At 51.0% G+C, this 23259-nt stretch overlaps 2 protein-coding genes and 1 pseudogene across 3 annotated transcripts in view; 1 reads left to right on the forward strand and 2 right to left on the reverse strand.

The window, feature by feature from the left end:
• Positions 1-1773, forward strand: part of BMP8A (bone morphogenetic protein 8a) — a 19832-nt gene extending 18059 nt beyond the window's left edge. Inside the window, exons 6-7 of the mRNA XM_088153986.1 lie at positions 147-257; positions 1624-1773. Coding sequence (XP_088010112.1) covers positions 147-257; positions 1624-1773 — 261 coding nt within the window. The remainder of the gene's footprint in view (positions 1-146; positions 258-1623) is intronic.
• Positions 254-16576, reverse strand: LOC148216934 (general transcription factor II-I repeat domain-containing protein 2 pseudogene; annotated as a pseudogene). The gene is made up of 2 exons (XR_015798472.1): positions 16444-16576; positions 254-12372 (listed from the first exon to the last, which is right to left on the reverse strand). The product of XR_015798472.1 is annotated as a general transcription factor II-I repeat domain-containing protein 2 pseudogene (transcript).
• Positions 16577-16902: 326 nt separating this feature from the next.
• On the reverse strand, positions 16903-22436 carry PPIE (peptidylprolyl isomerase E). The gene is made up of 10 exons (XM_088153993.1): positions 22343-22436; positions 22147-22245; positions 21682-21725; positions 21123-21149; positions 20509-20590; positions 20261-20358; positions 19628-19751; positions 18063-18248; positions 17263-17405; positions 16903-17176 (listed from the first exon to the last, which is right to left on the reverse strand). Exons 1-10 carry the CDS (start codon positions 22371-22373, stop codon positions 17108-17110), a joined length of 903 nt encoding a protein of 300 aa, XP_088010119.1. The 5' UTR covers positions 22374-22436; the 3' UTR covers positions 16903-17107.
• Between the last annotated feature and the right edge of the window lie 823 nt (positions 22437-23259).

Raw genomic sequence — 23259 nt, forward strand, 5'->3', positions numbered from 1 at the left:
TGAGCTGGCGAAAGCAAAAGTTTGTTCCAGCAGCCTGGCTTCTTTGGTCCCTCCCCCCAGCTGAATCCGCCTGGCCAGCCCTCTGGTTTCCTTGGAGCTGGCAGCAGGAGGCTGGGGGGCTGACCTTCTCCGTTATCCTCCCCCAGGACTGGGTGATTGCACCACAGAGTTACCCCGCATTCTACTGTGATGGAGAATGTGTGTTTCCCCTGAACGCCTCCATGAACGCCACCAACCACGCCATCGTCCAGTCGCTGGTCAGTATCCTCTTGCAGGAGGCAGCACAAGGGCCTCTTAGCAAGTGGGGAGATGGACAGCAATTTTTGTGTTCCTTTGTTGGATCTATCTCTTGCCTTTCCTCCAGGAGCTCTAAGGCACTCCCTCCCCCCGTTTTCCCCATGAGCTGAGGACCAAGTTGAACGCTGATTAACCTGATTGCACAACCACCATCTGAGTTTCCACCAGGCCCTAATCCAAATGGATTGACCAAAGCACCACCATAAAACTCCTAAGCAACCTCAGTACAAAATCAAACTTAGCACGTTGGGCAAATGCAGCCACTATATTAGAAACTGGCCAGTTAAACGTTCTGTGTGAACATGGACAAGGGGTGCTTCCCTGCTCCTTTCTCTGTTCTGTTCATCACAGACCCACCTAAATAAGCAGCAATCCCACTGGGAGGCTCGTGGTCGCTAAAAGAGTTTAAAGCGGGGTTATGTCATAAAGAGCTGTGTGACGTTGCTATTGCTACACTTCTGTTCCCATCAGGGCAGCCCTCTGCCTTCTCCTCCTCCTGCCATCCCCAAAGCCCTCAGCATCCCTGAGACTGGCTGCCTTTAAGAAAAGTCGGACACAGGTCATCGTTCTCGGGCCGAACCCTTTGCTTGCTCTGCGGATCCCATGGAGCCCGTGGGCTCTCAGCTGCCGGCCATGGGGGATGTTGGTGTCAGTCAGGAAGGCTGCCACAGCTGAATAATCAGAGCTCTTCCCCTTTTTTAAGAGGATGGTGGACACCACACATGGAAACAAGGGGTAGGGTTTTGATTGCACAGTTGTGGCCTCCATCTCAACTGTGACTGCTGGACAGAGGAAGGTTGCCTATGGCAAGCTGGACTGCTAGTCGGTTCCTGTCCGGGGGACCTGTGCTGACCCACCACAGCTTTAGCAAGAATCATGCCTGGGCCATCTGCATGCCCAGGAGGAGCCTGGAGGTCAACCCAGCGTCAGCTGCAGCACTGGGAGGGGGCCTCCTTCTACCACGGATGAGGGTCAGGAAGCAGTTGGGAACCCAAACGCAGCTGTTCCGTTGTGGTCTTCTCCCCCCCCCAACGGTGCCTTGCAAGAGCTTCCAACGTAAACGGCAGCCTAAGCTTTTTCAAACCTTTCTGGATAAATATTTTTGTCAGTGCTGACAAATGGCCTACTCATGGAAACTGGTGCATTTTTCTCCTGGGAACCGATGTTTCTTTAAACTGTTTCCGCTTCCCCGTCAGAGTGGCCCGGGGGTGGTGAGGAGGAGGAGGAGGGCTTGGCCTTCTGCTTCAGGGCCAGCATCTCCACCCTGCAGAAGCGCTGGAGGCTCTGCGGGGCGCCTGATCCAGTGACCATGTTCCTCCCCTGTAGGTCCACCTGATGAAGCCCGAAGCCGTTCCCAAGGCCTGCTGTGCCCCCACGAAGCTGAGCGCCATCTTTGTTCTCTTCTACGACAGCAACAACAACGTTATCCTCAGGAAAAAGCGGAACATGGTGGTGAAGTCCTGCGGCTGTCACTAATGCTGTGGCAGACCCGGGCCCTTTCTTGGGGGAGCGGACGCCTGACGTGGGTGGGGGAGCCTGGCTGCTACCTGCTTCTAAGAGGAAAGCCCCCTTGAAGGACAGGGAAAGGAGCAACCGGCTGCCCCGTGGAGCAAAGGAGGCCCAGCCCCGCCTGACCCGCGGACGACCCGGCCCCAGCCCCGGCCCTGGCCCTGGACGCCCAGCTCTGCTGCTGGCAGGGTGCTCGTCTCCTGAGCAAAGCAAACAGCCTCCCACAGAAAAACACCTTTGCCAAGCAAACTAAGACACGAACGGGCTGCAAGCATAGCTCTGGCTTGCATTCCAGGCCCACCTCTCCCCCCTCCCCTGACCCTGCACAACAAATTAAATTAAATTTAAACCAAACACATCAAATAGACTTGTTTTGTATAAATGCTGACCGTAGCTTATCAAATAGCCCTAATTCTGCATCGAACAACAGGAGTGGCTGCTGGTTACTGGGGGGTGGGTGAGGGAGTCTCTTTTGGGAAGAACAGTGGTGTCTTGGGGAGTCCTGGGGTCTCTGCAGGGATCCCCAGGTGTGGGCAGATATCTGCAGCTGGCCACCTTGCCTTGTCCCAGCAGTGCCATTTCCAGAGCCCAAGCAGAACGCTTGGCAGCCCCTTTCCCACTCTGCTTTTCTCCCACATTGCTCTGGTGCAGAGAGAGCGCTGCGGCGAGTGGCAAGAGACCTCAGCAGGCATAAAACTGGCGTTGGCCCCTGTGGTCTTCCCGCTTCCCCTGAAGCAGCTGCTTCCAGGGGCTCTGCTTCTATTCTGCCAAGGGGACAGGCTTCCCTACCATCTTGGAGGCCCCCAGGGGCAAGCAGTTCAGAAGGGAGCCAGCCTTCTGGTGCAGGCCTTGATCAGCTAGTGGGAGACAGCAGCTGAGAGGCTGCGGCTGGGGGAGAAATCAGTTCAGCCTGCTTATAAATGCAAAGTTACCTGATTTCACATTTTTCAACCAATACCCCAACAGAAGTTCAATGATCCTTTGAAATTCACACCTTTTCAAATTTCACCTTGCAAAGTTAAAAGGATATATATTAAAAAGTTTGCATCTTGCATGGAAGTTGTGTATGTAATACATTGGCTAAGAAGAATTGCTTATAGACATTGTACATTAACTCAGATTGCAAACGAATATGTATATGAGAAATGTGCACAATTTGTAGTGTAAACTTAAAAAAAAAAAATTCAGACTACTGAGTTTGGAAGGGAGGAACATGGGAATGGGGGAAAAAAGAGGAAATGAAGCAGATTCAACCAACCCAAATAAATATCTGTTGCAACTTTGCTGCCCCTGAGGAATTCATTTGGCCACCCAAGAAGAAAGGGCAGTTATTGACAACATGGATGGTGGCATCTTACACAAACAGCTCTTGATGTGTCTCTAGTGTCAGATTCAGCCGGCACGGAACGGCATGGTGAAGGCACCGCTCAGCTTCGCCTAAGTCAATTTCGCCGCCCAGGGGCAAGCGGAGAAAAAGGGAAGTGAAACCGCAAGCGGACGCTCTGATGATTGGCAACAGGTGGTGGCGCTTAACTCAAAACCGCAAGCGGATACTTTGTATCAGTGCGGCTCCCCTCGGGCGCTGCAGACAAAGGGGAGCGCAGAGGCTCGGAAGGGAAGCGATCAGCGAACGATCGGGAACTCCCGGCCTTGCGCGCAAACAGGGAAGCCCAACAAAGGCAACAACAGCACAACCACAGACGGCAATCAGAAAGACAAAAGCACCGGACTGAATCTGCCATTGGGGCGAGGGGGGATTACTGCGGGTAATCTGTAACTGAGCAACGGGGCAAAACGAGGGAACGGGGAAGGTATAAAATACATTGTAAGATGTGCCAAGCCAACCCTGGCTTTGTCTGTACTTACCTACGTTACGCTTGAGTAAACTGCTTTGCTGAACCCACGTGTCACGAGAGTTTCTCTGAGACGGACGGGGTAAACCTTACATAAAGCCAGGGTTCCTCCTGAGCACTACCCGGTATCACCGAGGAGCACTTGCAATTTTATCTGCAGGACAGCCGAGTATTCCAAGCCTGTTGACTTTGACCGAGATGGCCAGCGATGGAGAAGGCGCGACCCAGCGGTGCAACGAGGAGCCCAAGCCCGAAGGCGCGATGGCGGGACCGGCCCAGAGCGAGGGGCACGGGGACGCAGCCAAGAGGGTGCCAGAGGATGCCAGGTGGTCGTTTGGCGTTGGGATGGGGCCCGACGGGTCAGCCAGATGGGGAGTCACAACGAGCTATGGCTCGGGATCCAAAACCCAGGAATTGGAGGAACACCTAACCCGCTTGGAGGCCAAATTCGAGCAGCTGGTGGAAGCTATCCAGGTGATGCTGCAGGCCATACTTCATGGGAACAAGGCCCCTGCAGCAGAACCACAGGTGGAGGAGTCGGGAGAGGCCAGCGCTGGTCCTGCGCCCCATCCGGCTCCGGGGACACACCTCGGAGGCGGGGTATCAGGAGACCGATGGGCGGCGGATGCACTGCAACTCCGGGGCCTGAACGGAAAGTTCTCGGGGGACCCCAAACAACTACCCTGCTTCCTCACACAGGTGAGGAATTTTATGAAACGGAGTGGTCACCTTTTCTCCAACGACGGGGAGCGAGTCGCCTATGTGGCCGATTTGTTGGAGAGCCAAGCAGCCGGTTGGGTCGTCCGTCTATACCAGGGGTGTCAAACTCAATTGCACAGGGGGCCAAAATCCAAAACACACTTTAGGTCGCGGGCCGAACAGGATAAACATTTATTGAACACACTAAAACTAAACTTTTAAAACTTTAAAACTTTTAAAACGTAACTTTTTTGAACATAAATATGAATAAAAACAGACAGGAATATTATTCCGGAATAAATCAACTCAAACCTTAAATAACTTATGATATTTTGCTCTCCAAAATATATCCTGTCTAAATTATACAAGTTAGAAATAAAGTAAAAGAACAAACATTCAAATTTCTTTACTCTTATGTCATTTTATATAAAAAATAAACTTAAATTTTAAATATCCCAAAAGATTTTGCTCTCCATAAAAATATATCATGTTAAAATTATACAAATTCAAAATATGAACATGCTGCATAACAAAACCTGGAAATATAAATAAAATTTGTGCTTTTCAGCAATAACAAATCAAATCATTCAGTTGTCTTTGCTCTTATGCAATTTTATCAGAGCTGGACGCCTGGCATCTTTTTTTGGCAACAAGTTCGTTTATATTTGGTGTGAGGTTCTGTGTTGTGGAGATTCTCAGGATGGACTGCAGGTGCTCATCAGTGAGACGACTCCTGTGTGCTGTTTTGTTAGTCTTCATCACTGAGAAGAGCTTCTCACACAGATATGTGCTACCAAACATGCACAAGGTTCGAGCCGCCTGTAGACGGAGCTGGGACATTTCTGCGGGAATGGAGTGAATAAACTGTGCGGGCCATGCAGTGTCGTACTTTGCCTTCAGTGTACCATTACACTGCAGCTCAATCAGCTCCATCTGAATCTGCACAGGTGCGGTTTCCACATCGACGGCAAATGGGTTGCGAAGCAACTCAAAATTCTTTTTTTGTTCTTCAAAGTCACCAAAGCGCCGTGCGAACTCAGTTTATCACCAAAGTGCGTTTTTGGGAACACCGTTGTGCCGACTTGGTTCAACATTACTTGGCAACAGGGAAAGTGGGGCAAGTTGCACTGGTGCATTTGTGTCTCCCATAAAAGCAGCTTCGCTTGAAATGCCTTCACTGCGTCATACATGTCAGTGATCATGCGATCACGTCCCTGGAGCTGGAGGTTTAAGGCGTTGAGATGAGCTGGTATGTCAACCAGAAATGCCAACTTGCATTTCCACTTTTCATCCCTAAAATTAGTGGAGTCTTTTCCTTTACTGTCCATGAACTGACAGATTTCGTTGCTGAGCTCAAAAACTCTGTTGAGAACTTTTCCCCGACTTAGCCAACGCACCTCTGTATGATAAGGAATGTCAGCAAACTCTGAATCTATCTCCCGCATAAAGGACTGAAATTGCCGGTGATTTAAACCTTTAGCTCGGATAAAGTTGACGGTTTGTGTTACAGGGCTCATTACATTGTCCATCTTCAGGACTTTGCCACATAGTGCTTCCTGGTGTATGATGCAGTGATATGCCGTTAACTCACCAGTACAGTTCTCCTCCTGCATCTTTACTCGCATCCTTCCCACTAGTCCACTTTTTTCATCACACATAGATGGTGCTCCATCAGTTGTAAGTGCAATAAGTTTGTCCCAGGGCAGTTTCATGTCGGTTATACTTTGACATACATTTTCAAAAATGTCTTTTCCAGTCGTCCCGTGCATCAATTTAATGTCCATTATTTCCTCTGTAACACGCAAATTGGAGTCCACTCCACGGATGAAGATGGCCAGCTGTGCAGTATCAGTCATGTCAGTACTTTCATCCACAGCAAGAGAGTATGCAATAAAGTCTTTGCTTCTTTCACTCAACTGTGTTCTTAAATCAGTGGCCATCTCACAAACTCGATCAGCAATCGTATTTCTACTCAGGCTTACATTTGCCAGCATCTGCTTTTTGTCTGGACATAAGACGTCAAACACCTTGATCATGCAGCTCTTCAGAAATTCTCCCTCGGTAAATGGCCTGGCTGATTTGGCGATCTCCTCTGCCACGATAAAACTTGCTTTCACAGCAGCTTCACTTTGTGATTTTGCACGGGTAAAAAACGTCTGCTGAAGTGTCAGATTCTTCTTTAACTCTTCTGCTTTCTGTATCTTCTGCTCTGCATTCAGGTCTTTCAGGTTATCCTGATGTTTTGTCTCATAGTGCCGTCTTAGATTAAATTCTTTAATTACAGCCACATTAGCTCCACAAATGAGACACACGGGTTTACCGGCAATGTCAGTAAACATATACTCAGCCTCCCATCGGTTTTTAAAGGCTCTGTTTTCAGAATCAACTTTTCTCTTCGGCATCGTGAGGGCTAGCTTCGCAATAACTTGCAGCATCATAAGTTAGACTTGATTAACGCGGGAAGCGTTCGGCAAGGCAGCTGAAGCGCTGCATTATGGCATCTGTAGTTTATTGTGTTACCAGCGCTTCATATCGCCAGGCCATTAATAACAATAATATATAAAATGATCTCATGGGCCGGATATAATTACACGCCGGCCCGGATGTGGCCCGCGGGCCTTGAGTTTGACACATATGGTCTATACGATGCCAACGCAGCAGAGCTAGAGAATTTCCCAGAGTTCATGCAGGCACTCCGGGATAGGTTCAAGGACATGCTGAGTGCCAGGTGGACCAGGGACGACATCCAACGCCTGAGACAGAGGGAGAAGTTGGTGGCCAAGTATGCCCTAGAGTTCCAGTGCCTAGCAGAAAAACTCACCAATTGGCCAGAATCCCTGAGGGTAGACTATTTCAAGAACGGGCTCAACTCGGAGATCCTAGAGAGGGCGCTTGGTCAGGACGATCCGACCACAGTAAAGGAGTGGATCTGGTTGGCCGGGATGGCAGAGGCTGCGTGGCAGCAGATTAAGCAAAGGACAAGGCACCAGAAGCCGAGCAAAGCCAAGCTGGGTGAGGCAGCTGCAGAGGAGAAGCAGAGCAGCCGACGGCAAACCGCAGGAGGGCGGGAGACTCAGAAGAAACCAGGTCTCTGTTTCTGGTGTGGAGGACGAGACCATCGGGCAGCGCAATGCCCAACGGAGCAGGACGGGGCCCCACCCCGTGTAGACGCCGGGGCCCCGAAACCTCCGGGACGGCGTGCCCCTGACCGACCACGGAAAGGAGTAGGGCAGCTGCAGCAGAGTGCAGTGGGACGGACTGGTCCACCCCCGAGATGGCGTCGGGGGAAGAGGCGGTGCCGGCGGGAAACAAGCAGCGCCTGCACTGAACAACGTCCCAGTGCAGGCAAAGGGGCCAAGATGCGAAGACCCAATGGTGAGCGAGGACTGCCCACCCATGCGGGTGAGGGTCCACATCCGGGGAGCGAGGTCTGGGGCTGAGGCTAACCTGAAGGCATTACTGGACTCCAAGTGCACCCGTTGCTTAATACACCCAGCGCTGGTATCGGGCCTGGGCCTCTGGGTGTGGCAGCTCCGAGAGCCCATAGCCTTCAGCCAACTGGATGGCTCACTCGCGGGGGGAGGCGGCTCAGCACTACACTGAGCCGGTCAAGATGACGATCGGGACCCATCACGAGGAGCTACAGTTTGTGGTGGTCCCGATTGCCGACTACGCTCTGGTACTCGGACTGGCATGGTTGAGGCGGCGGAACCCCCTCGTCGACTGGGCATCGGAGGGGGTGCAGTTCCAAGATGAGGAAGAACAGACGAGAGAGAACCGGAGGTGACCACGGGCGATGAAGAAGGGAGCAACTCTGGAGCAGCAATCAGCAGAGGAGGAGCTAGCCACGCGGGGAAGTGTGTGGACTGCGGCGGAAGCCAGAACAGCGGCGGTGGTGACGTCGGGGATCCTGGAGGCGGCAGCGGCCCAGGCGGCAGCAGCGGCGGCCAACCCCGCACAAGGGGGAGCGGAGGAGCTGGCGGACATCGGGAGCATCACCCATCCTTACCGCAACCTGACAGTGGCGTTCAGCGAGGTGGAGGCGGATCAACTCCCGCCCCACAGACCCAGTGACTGCTCCATAGAGCTAGAGCCAAGTTGCCCAAGCCTAAGATGTACTCCCTGTCGGGGAAGGAGATGGGCACCCTACGGGAGTTCGTGGACAAGAACTTGAAGCGGGGATTCATCCAACCCGCAAAGTCCCCCTTGGCGGCCCCGGTGTTGTTCCGGGAAAAGAAGGACAGCTCGCTAAGGCTGTGCGTGGACTACCAGGGGCTGAACGCCATAAGTACCGAATACCACTACCCCCTTCCCCTGATGAAGGACCTTCTGTCCCACCTGTCCAAGGAGAAGGTGTTCACAAAACTGGACTTGCGAGAGGCATACTTCAGGGTCCAGATATGCGTGGGGCATGAATGGAAAACCGCTTTCAATTGCCCGCTTGGAAGTTTCCAGTTCCGTGTGATGCCGTTCGGGTTAAAAGGGGCCCCTGGGGTGTTCATGCAATTAATAAACGAGGTGCTGCATGAGCTACTATACCGGGGTGTCCTTGCCTACCTGGATGACATCCTAATATATTCTGAGACCCTGACCGAGCACGTGAGACTAGTGCGCACGGTGCTCCAAAGACTGTTAAAAGCGCAGCTATACGCCAAGCTCTCGAAGTGTGAGTTCCATCAAGAGCAACTGGACTACCTTGGGTATAGAATATCCAGCAGGGGTGTTGAGATGGACCCGGCGAAAGTGAAGGATGTACTGGGGTGGGAAGCGCCACGGACCCAGAGGCAGCTCCAAAGTTTCTTGGGGTTCGCTAACTTCTACCGGCAGTTTATTCCGAACTTTGCTCAAGTTGCCCTGCCACTAACGGACTTACTTAAGACTCAGGGCAGCGGCAAAACCCCCAAGCCTAGCATGCCCCTCCCATGGACCCCGGAGTGTCAACAGGGCTTCGGGGACCTAAAACGAAGGTTCACCACAGACCCCATCCTGCGCCACCCCGATTCCGACCGGTGGTTCGTAATCCAGGTGGATGTCTCCGACATGGCAACTGTTATGCAGAGTGCAACTATAAACATAGTTCATGCCAAAAATGCACACCAGCATTAGAGAGATTTAAAGGATGTAATGTCCTTATCTTGTTCTCCAAAGAAATCCAGCCAGAAAGTATAAAATATCTGGTTGTTTATTGAGAAAAGTAAAAAAACTACATAAAATACAAGTTTCATGCAAAACATAGAAAAAAATCACTTCTCATATATGTGGCATCCAAGACTTATCCACTACACAAGTTTAACAAAGTCTCTAGCCAAAAACTCTCAGAGAAGAGGTACACTACTTGGTTATTAGTTACTACTACATAACCGATAAAACTGATTACATGATGGCTAAAATTCTACTGAGCAGTGAGACATGTACTCACAATTTATTGACACTATGACACTATGCACCACCCCTTGAGTAACTAGCATACAGACGCCAATAGGTGGCAGTAAATAGCAGTATACGTGCAAACTAGAAGGCCAAAATAAGTTGCATGATTTCTCTAGTCAAAACAATGTGTTTGAAGATAGTGAGATGCATTTCTTCCCATGAGAAACTCCTAACAGCAACGGGAGCAGTCCTTCTACAGCCCAGACCCGAGGAAGCCCTCCACCCGTGCACCTACACCTCACAAAAGTTTGAGACGGAAAGGCAGTGGATGGTGTGGGAGAAGGAGGTGTTTGCTATAAAGAGGGCCCTATCCATCTGGAGACACCTACTGGAGGGAGCGAGCCAGCTGTTCGAGGTGACAAGAACCTCGAGGCACTTAGAACCCTGCAGAAGCTTTTGCCCAAGCAAGCATGCTGGTCCCAATACTTCGGACGGTTTAATTTCAACCTCAAATACATCCCGGGAAAAAGAACTTAGCGGATGGACTGTCCCACATGCCCCAACACGCAAGCCAGCGGGAGGAGCTTGTGGACTCGATCATCCCCGCGACCTGGCTGGCCACAAAAGCTGTAACACACAGCCAAACGAGGAAGCGGGCAAGCGACACCGAACCGGGACTCCAATGAACTTTCCAAGAAGCTGGTGAGCAAGACTCCTGGGTGGCGGAGAACAAAGACTCTTTAATGGGACATGGGGAATTATGGTGGCATGAGGGCAAGTTGTATGTACCTAGGGGTTGCCAAAAGGAGGTGATGGAAAGAGCCCATAATAAAAACACGGGCCACTACAGGTTTGTGAAAACCCTCCACCTAATACGGAGGCAGTTCTGGTGGCCGAGCCTTCGGAAGGACGTGGGAGCGTACACAGCGAGCTGCCCAATTTGTGCAATGGCCAAAGGGAGCAAGGGGAAGCCCCGGGGTCTCCTCCAGCCTGTAGTGACGCTGGACGGCCCTTGGCAAGAAATCACCATGGACTTTATTGTGACGCTACCCGAGAGCAAGGGGGAGATGGCTATTTGGGTAGTGACGGACTTGTTTTCAAAACAAGCGCACTTCGTGGCTTGTCGGCGAGTCCCCACCGCGGAGAAGCTGGCACGGATGTTCATGCAGCATGTGTATTCCTTGCACGGCGCCCCCCGGTGAGTCGGGAGCAACTGTGGGAGGAACTTCATCGTGTGGTTTTGGCGGGAGTTCCTGAAGCGAGTGGGGACTCAGCAAGCCCTCTCCTCAGCGGCGCATCTGCAGACAGACAGGGCCATGGAATGTCTTAACGGGGGGCTGGAGCAGTACCTACGGTGCCATGTGGATTACCAGCAAGACCACTGGGCAGAGCTGCTGCCGTTTGCAGAGGTAGCATATAACAATGTGGTCTACAAAAGCACCGGCTTCACCCTGGTTAAGGTGGCGACGAGGCAAGACTTCGTCACCGTGCCCGAGCTACCCCAGCCGGCATCCCAGATCGGCTCACTGGACACTTGGTTCACCCAGATAGACGCCACAAGGCAGGCAGTCCGAACAGCGCTGCAGGAAGCCAGAGTGGACAACAAAAAATACGCTGACCGCAAGCGACTCCCCGAGTGGCAGTGGAAAGTAGGGGACCAGGTGTACCTGTCCACAAAGAACCTGAAGACGCATCAAGCATCTAAAAAACAGCCCGAGGTTTGTGGGTCCTTTCCCTCTTGTCGAGATAATAAACCCGGTGACTGTCAAGCTGAAGCTCCCAAAAGCACTCGGGAAGGTCCATCCAGTCTTCCATTGCAGCCTGCTGAAGCCGCACCGACTGTCCAACAACTGGCATAGAGACGAGCCAGCCCCGGCACCGATCATGGTCGATGGGGAGAGACACTTGGAAGTGAAACAAATCCTGGACACCAGGAAACACAAGGACCAGATCCAACTGCTAGTATAGCATTTCCTGAGAGCGTACAGTGAGTGGGTAAACAAATCCCACGTTAGGGCGCCTGAACTGGTCAAGGACTTTTACAAGAAGCAACCCGGGAAACCAAGGTAAAGGGGGGGTTTCTGTTCAGGGGGGCGGTATGTCAGATTCAGCCGGCATGGCACAGTGAAATGCCGCTCAGCCACACCTAGTCAATTTCACCGCCCGGGCGCGAGCAGAGAAAAAGGGGAAGTGAACCGCGAGCTGATGACGGACAGGGGGCGGCGCTTAACTCAACCCGCAAGCGGATACTTTGTATCAGTGCGGCTCCCCTCGGGCGCTGCAGACAAAGGGGAGCGCAGAGGCTCGGAAGGGAAGCGATCAAGGAGCGATCGGGAACTCCCGGCTTTATGCGCAACAGGCAAACCCAACAAAGGCAACAACAGCACAACCCATAGACGGCAATCAGAAAGACAAAAGCACCGGACTGAATCTGCCATTGGGGCGAGGGGGGATTACTGCGGGTAATCTGTAACTGAGCAACGGGGCAAAACGAGGGAACGGGGAAGGTATAAAATACATTGTAAGATGTGCCAAGCCAACCCTGGCTTTGTCTGTACTTACTTACGTTACGCTTGAATAAACTGCTTTGCTGAACCCACGTGTCACGAGAGTTTCTCTGAGACGGACGGGGTAAACCTTACATCTAGAACAGGGATCAAAATAATGTGAGTTTGTATTATGCTGGCCATAAAAACTCCAAATATTTTGCGGGGGTGGGTGAGGTACTCCTCACTACATGTTTTAAGACAATAGAACTAAGATCATTTTTTAAAAAACTAATATGACAGTCTTGTTGTTGTTTAGTCGTTAAGTCATGTCCGACTCTTTGTGACCCCATGAACCATATTGCGCCAGGCCTTCCTGTCCTTCACTGCCTCCCTGAGTTTGCTCAGTTTCATGCTCATTGCTTCAGTGATGCTAGAGCTACTAACTGCATTTATACATAATCCATAATGCCAAGTTTATTTTTTTTTAAATCCTGGTTTGTTAACAAACCCTAGTGGCCTGATTTACATATAATGCTAAGCAGTGATGACTGGCTTTGTATGCTTTGCCAAAAGCAAATAAACTACGTTACAGCATAGCGTTATGTACAACCAGCCCAGCCAAAATAGAGCAGGAGAATAGCCATAAAGAACTGCAGACATCCTCTGCCTAATTCCAGGGGCCCTTTTCTCACCACCCCATTAGCTTGGGTCATATGGGGGTGGCACTGATGTGTTGCAGGAGCAATCTAAAGAAGTTAATTGATGCAATCAATCAAATGTCAGGGAATTACATTTAACTCAGAACAGACACACTGGTAGATGTTAAACTAGCTCGACCCACTCAGTTCTCGGTGGGGGGGGGGCACTGAAGCCTAAGCAATTGACCTGTTTTTGCCTACTTAGTCCTTCAAGAAATATAGTCCTTCAAGCGCAAGAGAGAGCAGTTGAATAAGCAAGTCTCTCAAATCTCAATTGCTCAAGTTTAGCCATTTGTTTCCATTGTGGCAGCACAACATTTTGCTTCTATATCCAAAATGCAGATTAGGAAAGATCTCCAGAATGTTGTGCTTCTGTCACTGGGCTGCTTCCCCTTTTTCTAGCTGGGTCCTTCCAGATGTGTTGGATTGCATTTCTGTTGGGAATTATGGAAGTCGCAGCCCAGCTCATCTGAAGGATGCTAGGCTGGGACAGGTTGATCTGCATGAAACCTCCAAGAAGTCCTCTCGAGTTCAATCTCTGAGTCTGCTAATGATTCAGATATCTGAACACTTGCTACCCATATGATGGCCTACTATCAGTACCAGATTGGATGCAGGTCACGATATAAATTCAGTCCAAACCCCAAAGGAACTGGAGCTCCAACAATCATCAGGATGGGATGACTGCAAACACTCTTCACAGCAGCTTCCAATCATATTTTGGTTCTCCAAAAGACAAATCTGCTTCATACAACACTCTGAGACCTATGGTTCATCGGACATTGACTTAGTGCGAGGTATGCAATATGGTGCCTATCGTTTTTGACTACAATTCCCACAATTTTAGATGGGCTGATAGCGACTGAAGGCCACAAGATCTTGACAATAAAAGATTGCCTTAGTACGTTGTGTAGACCCAGTTATTTTGGATCATAAAACTGGGGTTGATGGCTTAGTATTTTAGAAGCCATGGCTTAGTTTGAGGAAAGCTATTTTTTGGCACCAACATATTTAATATGAAGACCCAAGTTATATTATTTTCGAAAGTGGGCCCTTTCCTCTCAAACCTAAAGTGGAAATAGATTTTATATACGCGTCACGAGACCCGCTTGCAACCCCAACGCCCGTCCTTCTTCCAAGCAGCGTTTCACTGGGCCCCTCTGAGAAGGCAGGGTTCAGGGACTTTTGCTTTATGCGTGTCACTCGGAAACTCCCTCGGCTACTGAGAGCAGACTTGTGCAAAACTTTGGGAAGACAGTGGGTGGGGCAGGGGGTGCAATTCTCCACACAACTTAAGAATTCTGCTCCAGAATCACAAGAGAGGATTCCTTCCTGTCACGTGGAACGCTTGCTTCTTGAGGCCTTATCTTACATTAATATAAATAAATCCCAGCTTGATTGCCTTTGCTAATAGGCCCATCATGGTCTGGATTTTATAGGGGGGCACGTTGGGCTGGCTTGCTGTGTTGAGGGGAGAAGGTCCTGCCTCCAATTCACCAGTCCTGTGATTCTTCAGTGATATTGATCTCCAATACTGCCAGTGTTGCTAGATCAGCCCTGTTGAATACCACGTCTCTCCAGATGTGTACCTAATAGCAGAGCTCTGCAGGATCAGGCTGAAGAGGACCTAAACTCACCATTTCACCTCCCATGGCGGGTCCTCTGGAGCCCTTCCGACACCTGTGCGCCCAGCAGCCAGTCCTCACCCCAGTGGGGGCCCTCAGGGGCAGTTCCTTTGAAGCTACTATTAGCAACAGATGAGTAAAGGAAGGAGGCTGTGTGGGGTTTTTTAAGGCATTTATGGTGGAGGCTGTAACCTCCTAGGCAAAAACCCCACAATTACATATTCTGTGGAGAAAAAAATCCTTCCACTCATTTGTCTGGGAGGTTTTGCCAGCCAGCTTCTCCAGAGGATGCTATTATTGTGCACTTCTGCCAAGACTGCTTTCCAAAATGACGACAGCAGCGGTTCTGCCTATGCCAACTCCAACCTTGCAGGACCTCATCAGCACCAGGAAACGGGAACGAAACCATCTTGGCCGTTTCTCCGGGGAGTCTGTTCTGTATCTCAGAGGTCCCAAACAGGACCCAGGGACTTTACATCCCACAACTGAAAGATGGCCCTAGTTCACTCTTAATGCAAAGCTGTAAGCAGATTGGTGGGTTTGGGTGTGGCAGGATGTAAGCAAAGAGCCTTTATAACTTAACCCTTAGTGCACTTGTGACACTAATGTCTGTTGCAAGCAGAGCCCCATTTCAGAAATACTAGCTTTAGAGACGAAACACAAAGGTCCTGTCTTGACAACTCACTTCACTGGGTCAAGAAGAGGTGAAGGTGTTAAGGGAACTCCACTTCGACAACCCAGTTAACCGCTTTCAAGGGTGGCGCATTTAGCCCTAAACTAGGGCTGCAAAAATCTGGATGAGCCCAAGGTGGCAGCAGAGGCATTCCTTGCTGCCATCCTGTGGCTGTCTGGAATGTACTCAGACCGAGCTTTGCATGGGGTTGAACTCTCTCTGCCCAGCAGGGGTGTCTGTCAAGATGGTAGCCATCACTGTGCAAGTCAAGTTCTGCCTCTTTTTATTGCGTCATGTCTGCAACACGTGTAAAAGGGGATGGGGCTCAATTGCACATTGTAACTATTTTGGTGGGTGCCCCAACCAGTCAGCCACATCCCCATCTTGGGAGCTCCCGAACCCCATCAGTGTCCCTGCTCTGTCCACCTAGTGCTCCCAGAAAGAAACCTAGGCAGAAACGCTACAAAACTGACTAGCTGCAGGGGCTAATCAAGCCCCTTGCCCCACATGGCTTTCGGGAACTTCTCTTGCCAGCCCCTGGAACTGGCAGCAGCTCCAAAGCGGAGAAGCACCAGGGACCCCCTGGCACCAAGCATCCCTTCATCCTGCCATCGCTACAGATGCTCCCAAAGCCTGCTTTTGAGGGTGTGGGGGAGCTGCTTATATGCCCAGCTTTGGATATTGGGGAGAAGGCTGGGGTCTGCTCCACTTCTAGAGCCCGGCCCTAGGCCCCAGCTGTCGAGGTGCTTCAAGTTCCCTGCATGTTTCCCTCTCAGCTCCTGGTTTCCTTGCATGGAATGAGCCTTCCTTCTCCCCCCTGGCAAAATGTGGCCCAGCTGAGGGTGGGTGGGGGTGCATAGCAGGAGTCTTTCCAGCATTCCCTCTGCTGCCTGCAGCCACTGTGTTTGTAGGGTCCAGGCAGAGGGGGTCACCTGGGAGAGAAGCTGGAACGAGCCGAGAGATCCCCTCAAATGGGGCTCGCAGAAGGACTGGGCCCTCTTTTCCTTCCACACTTCTGAGCCTTAACTGGGCTAGTGAGGAAGCTGCTGTCAACTTTGTTGTAACATTACAATCATCAGCAGCATGGATTTTATTTCAGTACAGTAAATTTTATTCTCAGCTAATTGGAATCGTCTTATCATGGATATTTTAATTGTTCTGGATTATTTTCCTGGCAGACTCAGCAGTATACAAGTAAAATGAAGAAATAAACAAACTTATATGCCTAACCTTCAAACCCAAGGGCCATCTTCCTCCTCCTCACTCAGCTATGAGCAATTAGGCATTTTTTTGCTTCCAGTGTCCACGGATCACTTTCTCGCTATGCCAGCCAGGGGCTGTGGTTACCGCTGATGGAAAAAACAAACGGCATCATTAAGCTCAGATGCAGTTTGTTCCTTTCACTTAAAGCAAAAGTGAACGCTGATCTTTCCTGCCAGAGAGGTGCAGCAGGCCTGAGCCTTGCACAGGCAGCAGTTTGGTTTCTTGCCACACACAAACCCATCCATCACACGTGCACTGTGAAAACCCACCACAGATGTGTCGGACTTCAGCTTCTATAATTTCCAGCGTGGAAGGACATGGAAAACTCAGGCTGAGAATGACTGCATTAGACCAACACTGCTAAATGAGTATCTAATTCAAAGTAAACAATTTTAAAGGTAATTAGGGGAAATTAAAAGGCAGGTGTGTGAAAAAAATACATGTAATTTTATAAAAGGAAAAATTCTGTACAAAAGAGATTTCTAACAGTTTTACAGTTCTGTACACACATACGCACATTATACAGACTTGGACTGAATTTTTAGAAAAGCGATCCCAGAGTTTTCATCCAGACCAAAGCAATTCTGTGTTCAGCCTTCCCCTTGTCCAGCATTCCCAACCAGCGTCTGCTTCAGATGAATTCACCACAGTCAGAGACAATCACTTTTTGCTTTGGTTTTCCATCTTTGCTGCCTTGAGCCTTCAGAGGAAGAGGAAGAGAGAAACAGGATGTGGAAGGGAGAGAAGCAAAATCAGGCCACTCACCCACAAAGGCTCTTCTCTTACCTCAATTTGCCGCACCACGTCTATTCCTTCGGTAACCTCTCCGAAGACCACATGCTTTCCATCCAGCCAGTCGGTCTTGTCGCAAGTGATAAAAAATTGAGAGCCGTTGGTGTTGGGACCAGAATTGGCCATGGACAGCAAACCTGGAGAGACACATGGACTTTGTGTCCCCAACCTCTTACATGGAAAACCTCTGGAGTAATCCAGGGTTGGGGATGATTCCCAGTCTATGTAAGCAACATCTGGAATCCTAGTTCAGCAAATGCTGGGGGGCTACTGGTTCCTACCTCTGTTATAGGCTCTTGTAAGAAGGGAAAAGGCTCAAGAAAGAATACAACTGCACAAAAGAACCTGCTTGGTGCCCTGACAAAAGACTGAGGGGGGCAAAAGCCCCCAGCATTGCAATTCTTGCTCCAGAAGCACCTACACAGTCAACCATTTCCTTCCATCCAGCGTGGCTTGGAGAAATGGAACGGAATGGTTCAAATGCTCAAAATAACATATGTGCAAACATGCAATCTGTCAGCTGTGTGTTAACCCTGCAGATGAATTTGGATTCTCTTTTGTAGAACCAACTCTCTTCAGAGGCAGGAGTGCTGGGCCACCCAGGAAGTAAAGGATGAACGGAAGTGACCTGCCCAAGCAGGGTGAGAAGACTCAGTGGCCTTCACACAAGGTCAAGGCACGTTTGGGTGCTGACACCAGGCTTGCCAAGCGCAGACATGGCGCCACCATCATTTGGACTGGGGCTCCAAACCACCTCGTCCCCCACTTTCCTCAGCACCCGCGCCACACTCTACCTGGACCTGTGTGCTTCAGGATAAAGTTTTCATCATCAAACTTCTTCCCGTAGATAGATTTCCCGCCGGTACCATTGTGGTTGGTGAAATCTCCAGCCTGGCACATGAACTGGGGGATAATTCGGTGAAAGCTGCTTCCCTTAAAGCCAAAGCCTTTCTCATGCGTGCAGAGGCAGCGGAAGTTCTCTGCAAGTCAGAGGATGAGATGGGAATGAAGAAGCAGAATGGCAAAGGAGAAGGGCGGAAACAGGCAGTACTTGTGTAGAACATCATCACACTTAAAAAAATTGGTTTTGGCAGCAGTCCTCAGCTTGTGGAACTCTATTTTGAGCACATGCCTGGTCCTTCCTTGTCCACTGTTAACCACTTAAAACCACGTTTGGCTTGGACCATTCTCGGTTATTACTGCTGCTCTCTTGAATTCCAATTGTTTCAACTGCTGCATGGGATCCCAGAGTTTGGAGCATCACATCTCTACCTAGCCTTGTCACTTGGTTGAATGGATCTTATCTTTTTTTAATTTTGATCTTTATCAAATTTAAAGCCAAAAACCATTGCAACTCAGAATTATTAAAAAAAAAAAGCATCCAGTATGTACAGAAATGGAGAGAAATATGCTTAACAATCACTTCTGCACAAATCCTGTAAGTTAAAAAAAAAACAAGGAAAACCACATCCTTCAATCTTTACCAAAGTGCAAACAAAATATTGCTACAAGGCTGGGACAAGCCAGAACTCTTAAAATAGGAACGATCTTGAGTTTTTCACAAAATTTAATGCTTAGGAAATTTTGTGATGAAAAGCTCAAGATTTTTCCTATCTTTATTTGCTGGATTCAAAGTTTCTTAGCCAACAAAGCAAATTCTACAAAATACTTCCTCGATGATTGGAAAGGGCTAGCAAACCAACCTCTGGGATGACTGTTTGAAAAAGCCTATAGGAGAAGGGAAGAAAAATTGATCCCCTGCAATCCCATCTCCTTTCCAATTCCATGACAATTCCAATCAATAAAATCTGCCTGCAAAAACAGCTACAGTAGCCTGAACAAAACCCTTAATGCAAAAACTTGTGCCTCTTGTTTCGAAGTGGGCACACTTGTGGCACAGAATCAGAGGAACTGGCATGCATCTGATGATCCAACCTTATTTCTTGATTTGCTGTCCCCTCTTTATGCTCTCCAGAGGTGTTGAGAATATAGCTTCTATAACACCCTACCACTATGATCAACACATCAGGAGGGCACCACAAGGAACAGTCTTCCCCAACCTGGCATCCTCCAGATGTATTTGGACTGCAACTCCCAAGCCAACAGGACCTCAGGCATGTTGGTCATCCTGAAGCTGAAGTCCCAACATCTGGAGAGGTCCAGGGTGAGAAAGGCTGTCACTGGAGAAAAGAGGTCTGGATGCTTCCCTGATTTCTTCCTGTCTCTTAACAGGAGAGACAGACCTCCCAATTCTGGACAGAGACTTAACACTGCAAGTTCCAGTAACACAAGAGCAATTTGAAAAAGCCATGGACCAGGAAGGTTCCCACCAAGCACAATGGATTCCTTTGCTTCTTACCAGTGGTCATAGGGACAATATCTGACCGCAAGAGAATGTGCAATCGGCCAGCGGGTTTATTTCCAATCTTGATGTCCATGTAAACCTGGGGGTTGGTCCTGGATTTTTTCAGTGGTGGTTCCCCCTAACAGAAGAGAAAGAGAACTTCTTCCATGGATCTAGAAGATGGCTATACATGAGCTGTTCTCCTTTTTAATCTGCTTTAAAGAAGGCATCTGAGAAGGGGATGAGATGAGAACCACTGTGATGCAGTGATTACACAGCCGAATGACAGGCTGGGGAGATCTAGGTTTAGATCCAGTTATGGAACCTCAATGGATGACTCTGGACAAGTCACTCCCTTGGTTCCCCCCTCACACCAAAGTTACTGGGAATAAAATCTGATGGGAGCATGCTATATATGCCATTTAGCATCTGGAGAAAAATGCGGGATAACAATAAATAATGCAACCATGTATTTATGTACAACCATGGAAGTTTTGCAGACTATACTTAGGCCCAGCTCACAGAAGAAAAGCCCACATTTATGCAAACCTATCATAGCCCCCAAAAGGTCTTCAGATAAGATGAGCATCCTGGCAGATGGAAGCCACCAAGGGCGACATGTCCTCTTGCCAAGAGATGCCTCTGTACCTCTTGAACCTCTGACCGGGCTGCCACTGCTCCCTCTTCCAAATTTTCCTCAAGTGTCTTTCCTGAAAATTTCTTCAGCCAGTCATCGTCTGACCAGACTGTCACGGAAAAGCAGAAAAAGTTCAGGGAGGCTTATTAATTGACCACCAAGTTAAATTACAAAACAAGGAGATCTGAAGGCTTTCCCTCAGAACAACCACAAGTTTGTGGGCTGGAGATTCCTCCTGATCTCAAACTCTGCTGCTCACCTGGACGAGAGGAACCTTCTTTGATCCTCATCGGCTTGGCCAGGTTGACCCGGATAGTCCTCCCAAAGAGCTCAGACTCATTCTAAATGAAGAGGAGGAGACGGGATGTTGTTACTTTCTACTCTCTTGCAAGGAATTCATCTCAGTATCAGTGCTGCGTTTCTGTCTCCTGCAACAATCACCTTGAATCCTGTTCCAGAGCACTAGCAATCCCACCTAGGTTCATATCATTTGCAAGTCTGCCCACCGCTTCAACTCCCCTTTTGCAAGACCCCACAGAACAACTCCCCTGGACTCCCTTTGGGGGTCAAGAGGCTCCTGCCTGCCTGGTTTTAAGACTGGATTTGAAAAGCCCAACAGGCTGAAGCAATAGCTTCTCAGGAAACAGAAAGCAAGAAGGTGCCAGCCTCACGTCTTCCATGGCCTCCTGAAAGGGAGACATGATCAAAAGGGTTGCTTGCCTTCAGAAGCTGAAGAAGACAGACAGGCTGTTTCTCACAAGAGAAACCCGAAAAAGGCTTGGCCTCCTCAGATGATCTTAAACATTTGGGCAGAAGGGAAGACAATGTTTAAACTTGCTGCAAAATGAAATAAGGATTTAAAGATAAACCTACCATATTGTCAATAGCGGCTGCAGCATCCTAAAAGAAAGAAGAGGAATCATTTAAGACAGAACATCTCCTTAAATAGTTCTTCCTCCTTTGGCGTGGTCATAATAACAAGTACTGTACTGAGAGAAATAATCTGACCATGAGGTGAGTGAGTTGGAAGAAGCACGCCCATGGCCCTCAAACCCTCGCTAGGTCTACAGAAACCTTTTTACTAAGCAAGCTTCTGGTTCTCACCGCTGCACTGCTTGATTCTTTGGTAGAAAGAAACCTGTGCTAAAGTTTGAAGACTCCAAAAGATGGAAGCGGCTGGAAACATCATCTGTCTCCCATTTGCCAGCTTGGAAGTACCTTCTTTCAAACCAGACCCCGCCGGCCGACTGGGCAAAGATGGCCTTCAGATGGGCCCGTACTTTGATGATTGACCCATGCCATTTCCTGTCCAGCTGGATTTCGTGCCGTCCCTCCAAGCGCTCAGGGAGCTCAGGGTCCCTTCCCTGACCCCGAGCGGGGGTGGGAGGATGAGCACCCTTTGAAGGGTCTGAACACGCCCTTCCTGGCTTACCTCGGCCAGCTCAAATTCAATGAAAGCGAAGCCTCGATGTTTTTCTGCGGATGCAAAAGAAACGTCCGACGTCAGTACTCGAAGACTTGTTGGGCCTGCTCAGCAGCCGCTTTTTGGGCTCTTCGCAAGAAGAGACGGGTGTCGGGGTGGGGAGAGTCGGGGCAGCAGCCCCCACCATTTTGACCCCCCGCCCCCCTCCCCGTCGCCCCAAAGGCGCGAGGGCCGAGGCTCCCCTCCAGCCAGCTCCAGGCGGATTCTCCCAGGACGCGTTTCTGGGCCTCGGCGCCAGGGTCCGGCTGGCCGGCCCGGCCCAGCCCGGCGGCAGGGCCGAGGGCGGCAGAGGCCCCGGCTCCGGCTCCGGCGGCCGCGCGCGGGCCGGGCCGAGCAGGCCGCTCAGCCCGGGGAGAAGGCGGCCGTTCCGCCGGGCCGGGTCCGCGACGGAGCCCTCTTCGGCGGGCGCCTCACCGGTCTCGTAGTCCAGCGGGATCTGGATGTCGGTGAGGTCTCCGAAGGGGATGAAGGCCGCGTGCAGCACCCGCTCGTCCACCTCCTCGGCCAGCCCTCCTGCAACGAGGCGAAGCGGCGGGCGAGTCAGCCCGCGCTCCCGCGTCCCAGCCCGCGCCCCCGGCGCCCCCCGCCGCCGCCGCCGCCGCTCACCCACCCACGTAGAGCACCCGCTTGCTGGAGGCCATGGCTCGCCGACTCCCCGCGCCACTTCCGGGCGGGCCGGGCCGGGCCGGGCCGCAGGGCGCCCCTAGAGGCGGGAGGCCATCGCCGCCCGCCGGCCGAGCGGCGCGGCCCTTCGCGCTTTATTCACTGCGCCGCGTCTGCAACTCGTGTAAACGGGATGGGCTCAGGGGCGCACTGTGACTATTCGGCGGGCGCCCCAAGCAGCCGCCAGCCAGCCAGCCAGCCAGCCGCATCGCCATCTTGCGAGCTCCCCAGCCCGCCCGTGGCCGGCGCCGGCGCCCTCGGCGGGGCCCGGAGAGCTCGATGGGGATCCAGGAGGGAGGCATTAAAGTCGACGTAAATGCGGGGCGGCGGGCGAAGTTCTTCGGCGGGGGGCCAGCCCCTTCCTCCACCGGCCGTGCAGGCGCGCCCTCTCCTCCGGCTCCCGGGCACGGTCTTCCAGGGCGGCGGGAAACCCGGGTCTTTCCGACCTGTGGAGCCTTACCTTGCACGCGTTTCGTGAGAACCAAGCTCAGGGAACCCGAGGACTCCACGGTTCAACCCCGAGCTGCCCACATTCACCTTCATTGGTATCTTTCCAACCTGGCCGCCACCCGGCGCCTGCCTGCCTGCCAGGTTTCCGTGCCGGTCCCGGCTCGGCCTGAACGGGGAGAGTCGTGGTCTCCTGCTCCACAGAGCAGCTCCCCGCACCAGTCAGCTGTTGTTCAGGGGCTCTTGAACATGGCTTAGCGCTCTTCCGAGCAGTGCTAAACCCACCTGAGTCAGGCTCCCATTGGATGAAAACAAAATCACGAGTGAGTTTCGACACAGGCCTAAAGCCAGCAAATCCTCCCCAGCCCACAGTGAGGAGGGGGATTGAGGGTCGCCAAGAGAATCTACCCATCCCTG

Source organism: Python bivittatus, unplaced genomic scaffold (assembly GCF_059951505.1).
Source record: "Python bivittatus isolate LINGU-HERP-01145 unplaced genomic scaffold, Pbiv_v1 ctg000040_np1212, whole genome shotgun sequence".
Classification (NCBI taxonomy): Eukaryota; Metazoa; Chordata; class Lepidosauria; order Squamata; family Pythonidae; genus Python; species Python bivittatus.